Source organism: Pelophylax lessonae (genome assembly GCF_965119305.1).
Source record: "Pelophylax lessonae genome assembly, chromosome: 5".
Classification (NCBI taxonomy): domain Eukaryota; kingdom Metazoa; phylum Chordata; class Amphibia; order Anura; family Ranidae; genus Pelophylax; species Pelophylax lessonae.
In genome coordinates this window covers 136,722,372-136,743,227 of record NC_138772.1, presented here as the reverse complement: position 1 = coordinate 136,743,227, position 20,856 = coordinate 136,722,372, and the positions used below count along the sequence as shown (strand labels likewise).

General features: G+C 36.5%; 1 protein-coding gene across 4 annotated transcripts in view; it reads left to right on the top strand.

Annotated features, from left to right (window-relative positions):
- Window positions 1-20,406, top strand: part of HOXA3 (homeobox A3) — a 52,501-nt gene extending 32,095 nt beyond the window's left edge. Inside the window, exons 1-3 of one of the 4 annotated variants that reach the window (XM_082258577.1) lie at window positions 697-717; window positions 14,711-15,263; window positions 18,928-20,406. In XM_082258577.1, the coding sequence (XP_082114703.1) occupies window positions 14,828-15,263; window positions 18,928-19,700 (1,209 nt within the window). In that variant the 5' untranslated portion in view covers window positions 697-717; window positions 14,711-14,827 and the 3' untranslated portion in view covers window positions 19,701-20,406. Of the gene's footprint in view, window positions 1-696; window positions 718-6,935; window positions 7,130-10,361; window positions 10,725-14,710; window positions 15,264-18,927 lie in introns of those variants that run through there. The other 3 variants (XM_082258575.1, XM_082258574.1, XM_082258576.1) reach the window with 3 other exon arrangements.
- Window positions 20,407-20,856: the final 450 nt, after the last annotated feature.

The window sequence follows — 20,856 nt, the reverse complement described above, 5'->3', positions numbered from 1 at the left end:
CTAAAGGAAATTAAATAAGACAATTGTCTAATGCATGGCCTCCTTTAATTTCCATTTTAAATCTATGAGGCTTTGACCTATTAAGCTTGGAACCCAGTCCAGGACACTGAGATCTGTGCCTGGACACTGCAGATTATTATGCCTGCAACCATTTGATATGTGTACTGCTTTACCAAATTTGGTCTCTATGGGAAAAAAGATCAACTGATCTGGTGTACTGGTGTAAAGCCTGAGCTCAGAAAGGCAGGCCCTTGATAATGATGTGTTGTTGTGTTACCATTATAAGGCCTCTGAAATGCACTGTAAAGCTGTTTTCAACAAAGTCATTGGTTGGTTAATTGTTTTCAGTAGGCAGTTTAAATTGTCAGAATTTGGCTGGTAAGGCATGCTGAAACATGTAGTTTCATGGGAGAGCCACTGGTGTACAATTCCCTCCTTGGAAGAGCATGAGTCAACATAAACCTGTGCTATGGCACAGTGCATGCTAGACGGAACCAGGCTTGTAGTTGTCACTCTGGCATGTATTGCTCTCTTACTCTTGTTCACGTGGTTACCTAAATAATTCATATAGTAGGAGATCTTGTGTGGTGATTAGTTCAGATCTTGTCTGGAATCTGTCTCAGCTCAGTAGTTTTACTGAGGCAGTCTTTTTTTTTTTTTTTTTTTTTTAAGAAGCACCTTCACAGAGATATTGCCAGGAAGAAAGGGACAATTTCAGTAAGTACCATAAATAATTAGAATTTGTGGGCCATTATAAGACAGTTTACAGAAGGTTCTTTCTGGAGTCTATGGAAGCTATGTTTGGAAGGGGCATCTGTGGGACTTGATAGAAATAGAGACCTAAATGTCTATTTTCTATGTGGACAGTGCCACATGCCTGGATGGTGGGGGTGTTATTGTCTCCTGAGTTACAAAGTCAGTCCATCTCAAGTGTAGGGGTGAGAGTCTGGTTAGTGATGGAAAAGCAGAGTGTTGGAGGACATTATATCTCCACGATTCATTAGTCTTTTGGATTTATGTATGAAATTAAGCCGCCTCTATGAATAGCACAGGGAGAATAATGATTGTGTTTTAGCAATAAAATTACTTTTAATGCTATGGTCAAAGAAGAGTGATATGTTGAATCTTGGACCTGATTGGCAGCTGTCAATAGCAAGTTATTTCTCTTACATATTCTATACTAGGAAAAAAAAATCTATTGTAGGTGTGTGTTTTGTGAGTGCCCTGGTGGAGATTTCGTATAACCAGGCGATGCTGTTATGTGATGGCAAAATAGCACGATTACAGTTTTGTTTTATAGGTTTAATGTCACGTTTTTTTTTTATAACAGGTCAAAAGTGAATCAGTACTGTTGGAAAATATGCTACATTTTAAAATAAATCAGTTTAAACGTCTGGTGTCATAGAGTCATATGATGGCAATTTACACAAGCTGCTATGGTTGCTTGATACTGATTCTAACAAAAATATAGCTAATTACAGCAACATTATTTCGTGATTTATGGTCACTAAATTGGCTATTTCCTTTAATGACACAAATGTAATATTTCAGTCATTGTGAACGTCTTTGTGGTTCAAAGTGTGTGATTTACTATAATCCTATAGAAAACATAAATGTATTGATATATAGTGTGCACAGCTTTTGGTTTTGTTTTACATGTCCAGTTATACCATTTTGTTTGCTTCCATGGATACATTTCGATACTCCAATCCTTTCTCGTGCACATTTGAACTGATGCATACTTGAGGAACACAGAAAGAGCTTTTAACTTTGACTGTGGGTCATGTTTATTATCCATACCAAAATATTCAACCTCTGTATCTTCAGCCACACCGAAAAATATCACTACTGCGACTGGGGTACATCATAAGACTTATATTGACTAAATTGAGAAGTCTTTATCAAAGAGTGTTGGTTTGTGTAAAGGGCAGAGATCTTTACTAACACACCCATAAAAAGAGAACAAAGGACTCGATTTCTTTTTTCTGATATGTCGATATACTTTAATATCTATCTATCTATCTATCTATCTATCTATCTATCTATCTATCTATCTATCTATCTATCTATCTATCTATCTATCTATCTATCTATTTATCTAACTATCTATCATCGTATGTATGTGTACATTTATGTATGTATGTATATGTATGTATATATATATATATATATATATATATATATATATATATATATATATATATATATATATATATATATATATATATATAATATGTGTGTATGCAATGTAATTATATATATATATATATATATATATATATATATGTGTGTGTGTATGCAATGTAATCATCTGTCTGTCTATCTATCTATCTATCTATCTATCTATCTATCTATCTATCTATCTATCTATCTATCTGTCTATCATTATCTATCTATCTATCTATCTATCTATCTATCTATCTATCTATCTATCTATTTATCTATCTATCATCGTATGTATGTGTACATTTATGTATGTATGTATATGTATGTATATATATATATATATATATATATATATATATATATATATATATATATACATATATAATATGTGTGTATGCAATGTAATTATATATATATATATATATATATATATATATATATATATATATGTATATGTATATATATATATATGTGTGTGTGTGTGCAATGTAATCATCTGTCTGTCTATCTATCTATCTATCTATCTATCTATCTATCTATCTATCTATCTATCTATCTATCTATCTGTCTATCATTATCTATCTATCTTTCTTATCAACGTTGTGCATTTGCATGGGAAATACACTTCCATAATTACAGATCCTTGGACATTGTGGCACAAGTAATATGTCGATATCTATCTATCTATCTATCTATCTATCTATCTATCTATCTATCTATCTATCTATCTATCTATCTATCTATCTATCTATCTATCTATCTATCTATCTATCTATCTATCTATCTATCTATCTATCTATCTATCTATCTATCTATCTATCTAGCCAGTATCTTTCTTTCTTTTCCTTTTTTAATCTTTATTCATTTCCTTTTTTCCATCCTTCGTTTTTTCCTTCCTTCCTTCCTTTCTTTCTTTTTTCCTTCCTTCCTTCCTTCCTTCCTTCCTTCCTTCCTTCCTTCCTTCCTTCCTTCCTTCCTTCCTTCCTTCCTTCCTTCCTTCCTTTCTTTCTTTCTTTCTTTCTTTCTTCCTAACTTTCTCTCTGTAGATAGACATACTGATTCTTATTTTGATATACAAATAATATACTCTGTACCATATCTTCTGTTGCATTGTTCAGCAATGCCTCATTCCCACTATACACACTCAGCTTTGTGTATTCGGTAGAAAAGCAGGCATTACCCCACTGGCCGTACATTTGTAGCAGTGCACATTGGAATTCATAGAAAAATATATTTCTTTCTTTCTTTCTTTCTTTCTTTCTTTCTTTCTTTCTTTCTTTCTTTCTTTCTTTCTTTCTTTCTTTCTTTCTTTCTTTCTTTCTTTCTTTCTTTCTGTCTGTTTTTCTTTCTTTCTTTCATTTATTTACCTATCCGATTTTTAATTTTTTTTTTATTTTGATAACCCAAAGAAGATTTATTTTACACCCTTGCAAACTGATTTTAAAGTTTATATACCGAACACTTTTTTTTTAGTAGTTCCAATTTACCTGATTACATGTATTTCTTGCATTTCTTGTTATCACAGTCACACTCATGTCAGCACTAAACAAGGATGCCCCTGATAAATATTTAAGATGACAGAATAGCTACTATTCATCGTGTGTCACAAAACACCCAATCCTTGCAGGTAACTCAAGAAATAGTGATATTTAAGGAGACACAGGACATGTGAAGAATTCTCAGTAATTTAGCAGGACAAAGGACCCCAGCTACATGATTTATATACTATTCTCCAGTTGACATTCAAATAGGAAGTTTCCTAAAGCTGCTCAGCACAGATGTGTATTTTTACCATCCGGGAAAGCTTTGTATTTGCATGTTGCTACTTTGTTTGGGATAATACTTACACACAACATAAACCCATCTGCAGCACATTTGATTACTTCAAACATTGCCCCAGACTATGTGATCTCACTTTGCTAAAAAAAAACAAAAAAAAAAACAAAAAAACAGAATTTTGCATTTCCATTTTAACCAGCTTCATGGCTACCCAAATCGGCTGTTGTCTTTTCTTAATGATATTTAAAGCAGTCATAAAACTCCCCTTCACACGCAGCAGTATTACACTCTTAAGTACTCCCGTTGACAAGTTTATTGATTTTCTTTGTTCACACCTGCCAGTAATGGTGCGCTATAAATTTGAGGGGGGCCGCTATGGGTATGCAGCACCTCTGAAGTTTGCAGTCTAATCTCCTGCCTTTCTTTTCTGCATCAGAGCATTCTGCAAGCAACCTTTTATATACACTATTTATGGAGATGCGTAGATTTCCAATCTAAAAAATAATACATGTAACAAAAATACTGGTACAATTAACAAAGTAGCATTATCTGACAGCACACATGAATATAGATGAACATAGTAGGGCATGTAATGATTTATTGGTCGTTCTAGGTCACCACTTTTAGTTATGTGACTACACAGGTGTAATGATAAATATCAAAAAGTGACTATCTATCTACACATAACATAATAAAAATGGAGCCAAGTTGCTGGAAAGTTGTCAAGAAATAGCAAAGCCCAGCATTTTATCATGCTCATGGCCATAAACCTCTTCCATTATCCCAGCCATGTCAGAACTTTGCCAGATAAAGAGCCTTTTGTGTGTCCCTGGCGTGGTCAACCTCGTGCTCAATAGGGCTGCACAGATTTACACTTCTGAGTGTCTGTAACGAGCTGGAGATTACATAAATTATAGCACAATTGTGATTTTTGGAGTAATAATAGCGTAATCGAGTAGCAATCTGTAACTAGCCCTACACATAAACAGAAAATTATGGAGTATATATTTATCAGTTCACACCACCCATATGGAATCCAAAGTCAATATGTCATAGATGCAGCGGGTCACTGGATGAATTTGCAGCAAACTGAAGCCAGGACTCAGTCCAGAAATTCCCTGAAGTAAGCACAATTCATGTGATACTCTGAAAGTCCATCCAGGGCTTCCATGCTCATCCATTCATCACCAGGCCGATTCCAGTAAACCCACTTCAATGTTCGATTTCTGAAAGACACAGATACTTGTGAGCTCCATATACATTTCAGTTTTAGGCTCCATTCACACTAACAGCAATTTACCTGCTAATGTGAAGTGTAATGATATAAGTGTGGTGTAAAGTCTCCAGCAAGTAGTTCAGAAAGACTGGGCTCCTCTTCAAGTTCCATCCAGTTCTTAAGTGTTCCAGTCCAAAGGAGAAACCACACATCTTACTCTGCCCTGAACTTCCCAACAACTGCCCAATTATCCATTAATTTCGCTCCCCTTTGCTGCTTAGAGGCTTTTTGTTCCATGGCTCATTCTGTTCGAGATATTCATTAACTAGCTTGAAAATGACAAGCCTGAGCCAGAAAATCAGTTTTATTCGCTTTCATGAGCTCAGCTTGTGTCTTGGGGAGTTCTCCTATGGAATAGTGTCGCCAATGAAGCTTGATCCCATTTCTTAAGTGTTATTGTTCAGAGGCCACTGACCATAAACTCCCCCCAAATAACTTGAATGTGTATGTATACGTCTCTTTTTGAATATAAGGTGTGTATAGTGTGTGTGTGTGTGTGTGTTTATGTATGAGGTATTTCTGTCTACAGGTGGTTATCTATCTATCTATCTATCTATCTATCTATCTATCTATCTATCTATCTATCTATCTATCTATCTATCTATCTATCTATCTATCTATCTATCTATTATCTATCTATCTATCTATCTATCTATCTATCTATCTATCTATCTATCTATCTATCTATCTATCTATCTAATCAGTCTATCTCTAATCATTCAACACACTCACACACACACACACACACACACACACACTGCACAGACACACAATACACCCGCACACACACACACACACACACACACACACACACACTACACATACTACACCACATGCACACTACACCACACACACTACACTACACACCACACACACTACACACCACACACACTACACCACACACATATACACTACACACACTATACTACACAGTACACACACTACACCACATGAACACTACACCACACACACACTACACCACACACACACACACACACACGCGCACACACACACTACACCACACACACACACACACACACACACACACACACACACACACACACACACAGGTTGTAATAGTATAATTCTTTCAATGCAAAGAGACATTCAACTATAGAAAGCACCTTGTAATTTTGAGTCTGTTAGACAACTTCTTCTCAAGGGAACTTTTACACAGGAGGGTTTGTGATTACCCAGAACATTTCAGACCCATTTCAGAGGAATCTTGTGCTTAGATGAACAAAAAACTTCTAGAAGGATAGACGGGTTTTGCATTTGTCAGGTAATTAAGGGCCTTTTAGCTTCTACTGTGGGACATGTGTCATGTGTGGGAGTAAGCAAGCCTTCCTCAATGGGCCTCTCTAATGGCTCATATGTGCTGAGCTTAGTAATCAGTCAACAAGGCTTGCACTACTCCATGGACTGACCTACTCCTGTGAGTGTTCTTCTGCTCTCAGTACCTATTGTGCTAACTTGTGGAAGTATGTGAGTCAGCTCTGTGATAGATAGGAGAACATATTTTTTTCTGGCCAGAATAAGGGAACAAATAGTGGGGGACCTTGGACTTGTGATGAGTTGGGTTTATGTGGTATTTGGGGTAGGGAGAGGGTGAATGTTGCAAATCTTGTTCCTCCACCATTCCCTATTTGAAATAAAAGGATTTAAGTTGACGTATGACCACGTGAGCACATAATACGGCGCATTATTGTGCCATTTGGAGCGGAGACCCAGCCAAGCTTCTCTTGTGATTACGCCTTTCCAGTATCTGTTGAGAGCAAGTGCTTTCCCTACCACCTCCAGCAAGAGGCTCTCTTTATTATAGCAACCCAGATCCCACCATCAGCGAGACCCCACTGGAAAGCTGATAGGACTAAATGCTTCGTTAGAAAGGATGGATTTTATTTTAAGGTATATGGAATGATTGTTCATGAATGGTGTGAATTATTGCTGGCCATGGTAAAGGTCAATAGAGGATTTAGGGTCTGCGTGTGTTTTCTGTTCCCTATTATTGCGCTTCTTGGAGTGTCTTCTCTCTTCACAGCTTCTATCTCCTCTGATAACAGCAAAAATAACCCTTTTTCTGTATGCTTGGTTTATAATTATAAAGCTTATCAGTGCTGGCATTCTTAGGATTGTTTTTTTTTAATTTAGTCTACTATTGTCTACATTTATTCTTTGTAGAATTAAGCGGGCAGCCATCAGATAAAGAATATTTAATAAGAATGAAATGCTCATTATCCTGCAATGTGCATTTTAACACAAAGTCAAAAATCGGATGGCGCTGATGTGCTGTATTTAGATGATTTTAATGTTTTTCTTTCTTTTAGTTTTTTGGTTTAACTCATTTTCTTTCCCCCCAGTGGTGTTATTGCGACTGTAGCTATTGCTATCTATGTATTTAAATAAAATATCTGTTATATATTTTTTTGTGTTATCTACTACAGGGGAAAAATTTCACTGTTCTAGGTGTTGATAACATATCTAAATACTTCAAAACGCCTTTACAATTTAAGAGGCTGCCTAACACTATCGGGTCAAGGCTGAAGTGGTTATTTTTCATATCCTATAGATATGATTATTGGCATGTTACAATGTGTACAAAGCTGCATAGGAATACATAGAGAGAGAGTGAGGATATTAAGTACACGCACTAATGAGTGGCGCTTGAGGAAAGGTCACAGTGCTGAGATTTGATTTATGTAGCTAGTGAATTGGGGCAGAAGAGCTTGATAAGATGATGTACCAAAATGGTTTACAATCATGCTTCCCAGAAGGTGGCTAGGCTAGCTGCTTATTCCTTGTATGTGTTTGCATGTCTCTATAGAACAATGTGTGTGCGAGTAATATACATATTATACTATATATATATATATATATATATATATATATATATATATATATATATATATATATATATATATATATATGTGTGTGTGTGTGTGTGTGTGTGTGTGTGCCCTATACACAAATATATATATATGTGTGTGTGCCCTATATGCAAAAATAGATGTGTGTGTATATGTATATATATATATATATATATATATATATATATATATATATATATATATATATATATGTGTGTGTGTGTGTGTGTGTGTGTGTGTGTGTATAATAAATAATAACAATAATAAATGTTTAAATCCGTGTGTATACATTCACCCTATACACAAATTAGCAGATGTTTGCATATTACTTTTTATTTGGAAAAAATGGATTGGAGCACAATTATCATTTTATCATAGAACATTGATTCTTAAGTCAGAATAATTTGAGTTGAAGGATGCCCGTTACATTCAGTAAATAACGTAAAGGCTTAGGAATATATTGATTTGAATAGCTGATTCACCTTAGAATGATTGTATATTTTTATGTATTTTATTTACTTAAGAAATATGCATTTCAGTTCCTGGAGTAATTCTTAAGTAAATCAATATTTTCATATCCATATTTACTACACAGGAATAAATGATGTCTGATTTTAGTGAACAGTGGCTATTTAAATACAATGCTTTTGTAGATCTACCTTTACGGCTATCCAAGGTGCTGCTTCGTCAGTCATTTTTTCCACTTGGCTACATTCATGTTGCTATTACATAAATATCCAATCAAATCAAGAGCGTTGAATAGTCAGGCTTTTATTGCACACATAGCATTTTACAAACATGTTTTCAATTATAAAACAATATATAGCGATAAGGAGTAAATATATGCGAGAATCAGTAGGATCCCATCAATCTCTCTAGAACCTGGAAGCCAGGGAATAATCAAGCATCACTTTATACAACATTAATACCCGACCTACATATTATAGCTCCAGTAAACTGATTTACAACACACATACATACAAACAATACCTGAGAAAGGTGCCGTGGATGGGATAAACATCTCCCTGTCAGAGGCATAAACCTTTCAAATCATAATCATCATGGAATTTATTGTGGTCCATTCCCCCTCCTATTTCATGTGTAAGTAGGTTATACCAGAGTGTATGCTCTCTCTCTCTTTCTCTCCAGTCTGGATGGCATTATAAGGTGTAGAGTGTCCAGCCATAAGCTTGGAAGGCGTTGGTCTTATCCCCAGCAGTACTGAAATAAAAGAAACTCGGATCAGCAAATTTAAGAAGTAGTGGGGTGAATGATTGACCAAAGTGGGCTTTCATCAAATACAACACTGAGTATTGGCTTAAATGAAAATGCCTAGTAGTGGATTTCTGGCTGCCTTCTCCTCCTACGCTGCCTGACTCCCTCCTTTCAAGTGGTGCCATTGCAATATGCAGTAAGGAGCAAGTGTTTTCTGTGTTTTAATGCCCCGTTTACAGCCATGGTGCATGGTGCAATAAATCTTTCCTAGCCATAAATGACAAAAACCATTGGTATGCAGAAGAGGCCACCGGCCTAGAGTCCTTTATGTATTTCACTTTATTTGCTGCCTTCTCCCAGTAACCTCGCTCCTCTGCAACATTCATATTATATTTTAACACCTGGTTTGGCTTTAAGATTTTCCATGTTGCGCTTATTAGGTCCTAATCCTCAATGAAAAATAATAACGCTACAATAGGAGGAAATAACGCCCGTAAAAGGGATTCAGTTGCCTTTTATTTCTCTTTGGGCAGATAAAGAAAATCACAGCAGTCATTATTCGCTTACCACAAACCCTTCTATTAACAAAAATAAAAAGATTTCCTTCAGATTTGGTATAAGAAGGAAGACAGGTCAGACATTAGGATTGAAATCAAGTGCACATACATCAATAGATTAATAATTCAGAATATCATTAGAAACTCCTTTTTTTCTGACTGGCGGCATATGGTTGGTGATAAATAACTAACATTCGTTAAAGACATCCAGAAATAGGCAAAAACGAGAGAATTAAATAATAATAATAATAAAAAAAAGCAAAAGCCATTTAAATCAGACCTTTAAGTCGCAGGCTGGTCATTAGCATAATTTTCCAGAACCCAAGTGACGCCTACTTTCACAGGGTCCTAGATCCTCCTCCCACAATTTTTTCATGTTATTTTATTTTTCTTTCCATGTCTACCCCATCTCCCTAAATGTCTTTCTCTTTTTTTCCCCCTCTCCCCCCCAACACATCCCAGTTCCCAGATGAATATTCTCCTTGGAATCTAGCATCATTCAGCACGCAATATTTGTAAGGAGAAACATACCATTTTTGTGTCTGTGGAACTACACTTGGAAAGCCCTGAGAGTTGATAGCTCTTATCTTGGTGACCGGGGGTCGCCCATATGTAACCTTAGGGGTTGTCCAGTTTTTTTGGCAGACCATTTCTTGTTCAGATTTCCTGAGCGCTTGTTCTCATCCTGAGGTCGTGTTGTGCCTGGGTTTGCCTGCTAGGTGATAGAGCTGCAGTGCTTGCTGTCCTTGCCCCCTTCATTATGCCTAGGAATTAAGTCAGGGTGGGGGGACCCAGATCTGCTGGTTCTGAAGCCGAACTGGAGGACAAGTCTGTTGTGTTCCGCGTCAGTCGTCAGAATCCAAGGTAAGACGGCCAGAAATCCTCTATCACTTCTGAATGGTTGGAGTTTATGTCCCAGTGATTTATGACCATAGTCTTAAATCTCGGTTCAAGAAGAGTTCACAGGCTCCAGCTTCCTTTCAAGAAATGACTGATACGTATAGTTTGCTAATACAGGCTGTTTTCTCGTCTCCACACAGTTTCTCTGCTATCTGCCCATTGAATCTAGGAGATTACTCATTTTTTTTTATCTTCACCTCCAAATATTTTCCCCTACTTTTCTCTAGGACACAGTAAATAACTACTTTGTAAGAACATGGTTGTACATTCAACAGTAAAGCAGGTTGTGCCTTTGTATGTTTATTATTTTTGCTTTCAATAAAATACTTTTTGTATTTTTTATTTTACAGCCTGCATTGTTTCCTACTCCATTTAATTCTGCCAGTTTGAGGAATTGAACTGCAAATATAAATCTAATTTGCGATAATAACATTGACTGAATCCTCTAAACTATGAAATATTGTTATACTGCTAGCTAAGGGGGCATGTCGGGTGAATAATGCCTCTTTCGGGGTCTTCTTAGAAAAGAAGGGGTTAATAAAGGCCCAATGACATGTGGCTTTCCAGTTCATCGTTTTCATACTCAATTTATTATATTTTTGGGTGAATAATGGCTCTGGGAGGAGTGGTGGAGTTTTAGGGATATGTAATGTAAATTTCAAAGATCAAATAAGGTGCCACTATTTTAATAAAATTCTCACTTTAGTGAATCCTCTTAACTATGAATTATTGTTATACTGCTAGCTAAGGGGGCATGTCGGGTGAATAATGCCTCTTTCAGGGTCTTAGAAAAGAAGGGGTTAATAAAGGCCCAATGACATGTGGCTTTCCAGTTCATCGTTTTCATACCCCAGTTATTATATTTTTGGGTGAATAATGGCTCTGGGATGAGTGGTGGAGTTTTAGGGATATGTAATGTAAATTTCAAAGAAAAAAAAAGGTGCCACTATTTTAATAAAATTCTCACTTTAGTGAATCCTCTTAACTATGAATTATTGTTATTCTGCTAGTTAAGGGGGCATGTCGGGTGAATAATGCCTCTTTTAGGGTCTTCTTAGAAAAGAAGGGGTTAATAAAGGCCCAATGACATGTGGCTTTCCAGTTCATCATTTTCATACTCCAGTTATTATATTTTTGGGTGAATAATGGCTCTGGGAGGAGTAGTGGAGTTTTTGGGATATGTAATATACATTTCAAAGAAAATAAAAAAAAAGGTGCAACTATTGTAATAAAATTTTCACTGTAGTGAATCCTCTTAACTATGAATTATTGTTATACTGCTAGCTAAGGGGGCATGTCGGGTGAATAATGCCTCTTTCAGGGTCTTCTTAGAAAAGAAGGGGTTAATAAAGGCCCAAGGACATGTGGCTTTCCAGTTCATCTTTTCACACTCCAGTTATTATATTTTGGGGTGAATAATGGCTCTGGGAGGAGTGGTGGAGTTTTAGGGATATGTAGTGAAAATTTCAAAGAAAAAAAAAAAGATGCAACTATTTTAATACAATTCTCAAACTACACAGATATTATTTATATAAGAAGTTGTGGGGAAAAAGTGCAAGCCCCATTTTTTTAAAAAAAAAGTTGGAAGCGTAGCATGATTACTTTGGGCCTGTTAAGGGTTTGTAATGTTTTGCTTCTTCTTTCTTTTATTATGTTTATTACTGGATACATAAAAAATGTAAAAACAATATAAATACAAGCATAGAAGTATGGATATAAAAACAATATATATATATATACATATATTTTTTTTTCTTTTTTCCCCATGTTTTATAATACTTTTGCTTTGTACTAAGATGAGAACAGCTTCTGAAATGTAGCTTTTTTTTTCCTTTTATATTTATATATGTTCTAGCAGTTTGCTTTGGAGGCGTTTTGAATGCTTTTGCTTTTGTCTTGTGGCTAAAAGTTTGAATAGTTATTTGGAGATAGGTAAACATGAAGATTTAACAAAAGATAGTCAGGATCCTAGAAGTATTTTATGGCTTGTGTTTCCATCATCTACTCTCTCGCTAGCCAAATGACCCCCATACATCAAATTACAGAGCAGTTGCAAAGACAGAGCCTATTATCGTTAGGGGCAGCACACAAAGTTCATGCCGTGGTCATGGAGATGAACGCTGCTGGTCTTTCTGGTTCCTGGTGTTTTTTCAAATCCATCATGTTTTAACAGGTAGAATTGTGTACATTTCACGACGACAAATCACATTACAAGACCTATGACTTTTTTTTAAAGTTACTTATGAATCTATTTAGCATTGTATTTTTCTTCTTGTATCTACCATATGTGGGGCTCAGTATAATAAGAAGCCTAGGCGGTCAGATAGTAAATAGAGTTGGCCCTGGAACAGTCCTGGTTGTATCATTCTGCTGCTTTGTGTTATTATTTATAAGCCAAGCAGCACAAATATATTTTTTAACTGGTGGTATAGTTCTTACATAAGACAGGAAGTGGGCATGCTGGCAAATATAGGCATTAATCTGACATGTATTTGCATTATATACATGTTTATATTGAGCATGTCCCTTTGCTATATTATTGAACCCAGTAAGGTGGATGCAGAATTTTCATTGCCTTCATCTGGATGACATTAGGATTGTGTTCTGTAGGCCTGTGTTTGGGAAGCTGTATCTAGCATTTGATAAACGATTGTTTACTGAGTCAATAGTGTGCCCTGAATGTACAATAACGTGTAATTTACAATAAGCACCAGGAGCTGAGGTTATCTTTTTTACATGGCGTTTATCAGATCAGTAAGGCTGGGTCATATGTGTATGTTTGAGGACTAAACTTTGTGTGTATTTTGTGTGCACAAGCTTGCAATGGACATAGGTTGTGTAGGTTGTGTGCTTAAACGTTTATATAATTCTTAAATGAAAACATATACAAAAAAATATAAAAATAAAATAAATAAAATATATTACATAGAAGCCAGGGCTGTAGCTATTGGGATCATTTAGTAATGAATGCTAAAGAAAAAAAATAGTTCTCCATAAATCACCTAGGTGTTGTGGATGTTCTTGAGAGATTCTGTTTGTACTTTTTTTTTTTCTTAATTTTAAAATTGAATAAAAAAAAAAAAAAGTTGAAACACCGAGGTATGCATGTGTATGTATATTATTGTTTGTGTGCATATTCAAGTACCACATGTAAATATACACATACATGCTCCCTTACAGTTGTCAGGATATCTATAGATTATGTAGATACAAACAAATTGTGTTTATTTTGCATGTACAAGATCAGCTTCCACGTTTTCTGTATTTATATAATAAACATACATATATTGTATATGTGTGTGGGAAGTGAGTATGTGTGTATGTTATGGAAAGACACAGGGTGAGGCTTTTTTTTTGTAAAGCAGCTAGCAATAAATTGTTTGAATATTGACTTCAAATATCCAATCATCTGCAGATTAAAAAAAAGAAGGCAAAAGTGCTTTTCATACCAATGGCTAATTAAAGTGAATATTCACCCTAGGTATTGTGTGAATATTCTCAACTCCTTTAGTAAATTAGCCTCACTGTTTGTGCTATGGATATAACAGCCTGTGGGGTGTTCACAGATTTCTTTTTTTTATTTCCATTATGTCCATCAATAAGTGAATGTATATGCTGTGCACCTACTACCTACCTCCCTGTGTACACATGTGAGTGACAAGGGGGCAGTGGTATCATGTAGGTACTTGTTTCTATTTGTTGATGGTGGGTGGGGGTGAGATGTGTGTGAACAGCCCAGGCAGTGATGTAGTTATTCAGATTGCATTTAACTGTAATTTCTGGGCAAATGCGAATTACTTGGACGTTAGTGAGAAGCCCTATCATCTTAATACACACTTCTCAATATTGCTGAACACTTTTTCCTTTATGGCTTTCATGTCACTTAGCTATTGTAAGTAAGATGGATCTCTCCTATTTCTTCACTTCACTGTGCTCCTTCTCCAACACAGGTCTGACCAGAGAGGCCATTGGACGAGCAGCGCCACGTGACAGAGGGGTGCCAATGTTATTCTTTACGGGTGTCAAGACCCTGTCAGTTTGTGAAATAAATATTGGGAAACAACGAAATGCAAAAAGCGACCTACTACGACAGCTCTGCGATCTATGGTGGATACCCCTACCAAGGAGCAAATGGTTTCACTTATAATGCAAGTCAGCAGCAATATCCCCCTTCCTCATCACTGGTGGAAAGTGACTATCATCGACCTGCCTGCTCGCTGCAGTCACCTGGCGGTACAGTGCCACATCACAAGGCCAATGACATCAACGAAAGTTGTATGAGAGCTGTGAACAGTCAATCAAACCAAGCCCCGGTCATCTCAGATCAGCAGCAACCCACACCACCCTCTGTGTCCCCACCTCAAAATGCCAGTAATGCAGCCACAACTTCCACCACCAAGGCCACAAACATCACTTCACCTACCATGTCAAAGCAGATTTTCCCTTGGATGAAAGAATCTCGGCAGAACACAAAGCAGAAAGCAACAGGGAGCTCCAGTTCAGGTAAAGTCACCTTTGTGACGGACACTAAGTCACACCACACACACACACACACACACACTGGCTGTAGTTTGATACTTGTCCTGGCACTACTTGGGTTAAACTCTAGAAGGCTGTCCCATTTATGTTGGTCATTAAAAAGGGGTATCTCCCCTCTTAGTGACTTTTCACAGTTTGGAAACACCTGAATCACCATTAAGAACGAATTCATTCATTCATTCATTCATTCATTCATTTTCTCTCCCTCCATCAAACATTTTTACTTATAGGCAATACACAACAAAGGTTTTGCTTCTTTAATTCCTATAGCACATATCTTTAACTGATTTGGGGCTCATGTTTTATTATAAAATTTTTGTAATGATAAAAAAAGTCAATTTAGTTCAGCAAACTTTTATGACTTGATCACAATCTTAAAGAGGTTAATTTATCAGGAATGTATTTTACATACATTGCATAAGAACCATACACCTGATGTACATTGCCAGGTGCTGTGATTGCTGCTAATATGCTATATTACTTTATTATTGAAGATGATTGGCATTTAGGATATATATATATATATCCTAACAGGCAATCATCAGGAGGGAAGGAGGGGGAGAGAGAGATCCTTTACATGGACCCAATCCCTTATCCATGGACCACACCACCACCTCCCCATTCCCTTTATATTACCCCCTCCCCCCCCCCAAACTCAACTGTTTTGGCAATGCTAAAGTGTATTTGGTCCTGCCAATAAAGCTTGTTTGAATTGAATCGAATTGAGAGAGGGGGAGAAGAGAGAGAGAGAGCAGAAGAGAGTAAGAAGAGAGAGAGAGAGAAGAGAGAGAGAAGAGAGGGAGAGAGAGAGAGAAGGAGAAAGAGGAGAGAGAGGAGAGAAAAGAGAGGGGAGAGGGAGAGAGAGAGAGAGGAGAGAAAAGAGAGGGAGAGGGAGAGAGAGAAGGAGAGAGAGAGAGAGAGAGGGGGAGAGGGAGAGAGAGTGGTGTAGAGGGAGAGGGAGAGAGAGAGAGAGGGGGGGGGGGGGAGAGAGAGAGAGCAAAAAGTTAAAGTCAAATACCCTCCTCTTTTGTACTTTTCTGATACATATTGTGCCTAAAAGGGGAGAACTCTTGCTGGCTTTGGTTATTTTAATTGCAGGTACTGTCTACCTTTTCTGAAATATATATATATATATATATATATATATATATATATATATATATATATATATATATATATATATATATATATATATAATAGTATTGCATCTTGATTGCATCTTGATATATATAAAATAGTATTGCATCTTGATTGCAAATACCTGCCTAAGCCCACCAAGTCAGGTTACCTGGATGCCCTGACATGGGCTTAATCTAAATAGAGAACACTAAACCTTTGAGAAAACTGTAGGGTAATAAAGTTCAGGTAAAAGTCCTTCATTACTTCATGTAATTGCTTTCTGTGAATTAGGTGGCCAGAGCTGAAATACAGACAACAGCCTGTCAGACATATACCAGCTGTGGTAATGACAATTAATTTTTATGCAATTATTCGAGGTAATTAGATTTCATCTGATATAGTGGCACAGCAATGCAGGGAGATATTGAAAGCTCATCTAAGATGATGGTCTGACAGTTCAGTTCATTTCATGATTAGATTCTAGAAAACTGTATATGACAAGCCTTTGGTGACATGTCATTCAGTTCACACTGCAGAGGCCCTCAGTAAGTATTATAAAATTGCTGTTTAGTAGACCACACACACTCCCCCCTCCTCTCTCTTCACTCACATTCCCTCTCCCCCTCCTTCTCTCATCACCCTGAGACGCATGCGTGGTTCTACAAAGAACAGTGCATTGTGATATAGCCAGAATAAATACAACGTTTCGTATTTGTTACCTTCTTCTGAATGATAAGAAGAGAAATACATTGAATCCATAAATAATGCGTTAATGGTTTAAAGAGTACAGACTGAGAGTGTAGAAGGAGGGGTAACCGTGTGCTTTCTGTGCTCCTGTATCCAACTAGATCCTGGCACAGGAAGGTTTTGGTTGATGAATGTAACTCAATAATATGAAATCTGCTATAGTATCACACAGAAATATATTGCTGTTTTGGTAGACATTGCTTCTTAAAGGGTATTGTGCTACACTGTGACTGTGATTCGCTGTGTTTACTATGCATCATGTTGTGCCTGTAAAACCACAACGTCAAACCAACTTGGCAGGCTAGAATTGTTATCACTACCATCTGGCTTGTCGGTTTGCCCTGCTACATAATAGTGGGAAGGGATAGGGGAGAGAAGCCATCTTTCTGACAAGCAGCTAATAACATGTGGCCCTTTACTACTATAGAAACATGGCGGCTAGCTCTGCAAATAGGCAGCTGAGATATGCCTAAATGACTAGGTGACTAGATTCATTGGTGTGCAACCTCCTCTTACCCACAATTAATTGCCTATATTAATATAAGATTCTACAATCTTTAAAACCATGGCTGATTTCCTGCAAACAATCAAATAATAATAATAATCACAACAATAACACTGCTACTACTACTAATATTACTACTACTACTACTACTAATAATAATTATTATTATTGTTAATATTATTATTATAGTTGTTGTTTTTTTTATTATTTTAGTAGTAGTAGCAGCAGCAGCAGCAGCAGCAGCAGCAGCAGCAGTAATGTTGTTATTATTGTTGTTGTTGTTATTATTATTATTATTATTATTAATGATAATAATATTATGATAATAACAATAACAAAAATAATAATAATAATATTAAGAATAAAAATAATTAGTAACAGTAGTATTTTTATTTTTGCTGCTGCTATTTCTATTACATTGTGAGGGGGAAACTGGAGCAGACAGAATCTGGAACAGCTCTTCATAGTAACTAATCAGCTTCTAGCTTCACCTTGTTCAGTTAAGCTTTCAAAAATAAAAGCTAGAAGCTGATTGGTTGCCATGCACAGCTGCTCCAGAGTCTGTCTACTCCTGTCTTAGTAAATTTACTTCTGTATGTGTGTGTGTGTGTGTTTTTGCTCAGTGGTAGCATGGAAGTAGATGTAATAAACAATAGATTGTGTAATAAACAATAGATTGTATTTTTACATACTTTTGAGCTTCTATTTGTTTTGGTCAGGGAAACTGTTTTGAGAGTTTATTTAGGTATATAAAGATTTATTTTCAAAGAAAAAAAAAAAGAAAAGCAAAGATATATATATATATATATATATATATATATATATATATATATATATATATATATATATATATATATATTTATATATTTATATATGTATATATTTATATATATGTATATATGTATATATATATATATATATATATATATATATATATATATATATATATATATATAATTTGCACTGCTGGTTGCTATGGGCAACAGCTCCACCTTTATCTTTAATCACCCACTGTGCAATGATGTGCTGTGACCCATAGCAACCACTCTGGTACCAGTGTTCCATATTGGAGTGTCAGTAACATACTGCTGGTTGCTATGGGTTACTGCACATGGTTGCAACATTTTATTAAGGAAGGCACACCTGTGTTTAGCAGGAGCATTACCTCTCCCTATCCAGGGCCTAGGGTTCTGTTAGATATTTCACAGCTGCTGAAATCTTTGTTTATGTGTATTTTAACTGTGTGGTCCTTTGCAGGTGAGAGCTGTGCTGGAGACAAAAGCCCTCCGGGGCAATCCTCTTCAAAAAGGGCCCGCACCGCTTACACAAGTGCCCAGCTTGTTGAACTGGAAAAGGAGTTTCATTTTAACAGATACCTGTGCAGACCCAGAAGGGTGGAGATGGCAAACCTGCTCAATCTCACAGAGAGGCAAATCAAGATCTGGTTTCAGAACCGACGTATGAAATACAAAAAAGATCAAAAAGGGAAATCCATGATGACTTCATCGGGTGGCCCATCACCGTGCAGGAGCCCTGTACCACCACCTACCGTTGGGGGATATCTAAACTCTATGCATTCTATGGTCAACAGTGTCCCTTATGAGCCTCAGTCCCCCCCAGCATTTAACAAACCCCATCCAAACGCTTATGGTGTGCCTGCTCCCTACCCCAGCCCCCATAACAGCTGCCCACCTCACCAGAAAAGATACACGGGGACTGCTGCTGTTACCCCAGAATATGACCCCCATGCACTCCAAGGCAGCGGTGGCTATGGCAATCCTCATGTACAGGGAAGCCCCGTTTATGTAGGGGGCAATTATGTGGAATCCATGACTAATTCAGGGCCCTCCATGTTTGGTCTAACTCATCTGTCTCATTCCTCCTCCAATATGGACTACAGTGGACCTGGACCAATGAACAGTACTCACCACCATGGACCTTGTGATTCACACCCAACATATACAGATTTATCTTCTCACCACAGTTCTCAGGGAAGAATTCAGGAAGCACCCAAGCTGACACATTTGTAATGGACATAAATACTTGTAGGGAATCAACTACATTTTTTTTTCTTTATTTTTTTGTTTACCTTTAATGACAGTAACTCCCTAGTCCTATATATTTTTTTGGGGGCAGCAATATTAATTGCATTTTTTTTTTTTTTTTTTGCATAGTACATATCGCCCTTTTATGATCTTTACCTGGAGCAGATTTATTTGTATTTTATTCTACACTTTTATCAAACAGGGTATAAGAACAAATTTTTTTTATGAAAAAAAAATTCTTAAATGTGAATTTGTTCGTGCATTTCTTATCCCGCAGGGAATCAGATTAAATTATTATTGCACTTCTCTAAAATTGCTAGGCAAATATAAAAAAAAAAATAATCTCTTGAACAGGGTCTGTCTGGATCATAATACTTGTTATTCATTCAATTGTGTGTGTATGCTGGTGCATATATACCGGTTAATTTATTATTTTTGTTATGCAAGCAAAAATATTCGAACTGTTTACATATTATTTATCCATCTTTCATATTTATAAACAATATTCGCCCCTAACATTAAGGTTGCCCTAAGGACCTTTTTGTTGGATGGGTTAGTGGCACAGGGAGCTATGTTTAAATCAGATAAAATCTCTTTAAAGATGCAATAAAATCTTAGAGAAAAAAAAAATACAGTGAGAATTTTGTATATTTTGAAATAATTATTTCATTTGGCAAAATAAGACACAGACAAGAAAGCAATGTGTTCATCTCATATTTTATTATATTATATTATGTTGCAGACAATGGTTTAAAAATGTTTCATTGTTATGGATGGTTACCGACTTATGGATAGGACCAGGAACTGCACATATTTTTCTGTGGCTGTAAATTGTTAGCTGTAGCAGCATTTACTGATAGGAAAAGAAAATAGAGCCTGTTCTGTAACAGAAGAGAGAGAGAGAGAGAAAGACTGGGATAGCCGCATGTGCTGGACAAGATCTCCTTGAATGCATGTGTTAGTGATTGATAAGATGGCCGATAATGGAGGTCCGGTAGGTAATAGCTGAGTGCTCATGGGTTTCTGAGGCCAACTTGTGCTCCAAACTGCACCATCAGCTCCAAGGCATCTGTTCACAGGGAATGGATTCTTCTGGCCAAGCTCTTTGTCAGGAACCAATGCACAATTTACTCCTACACTT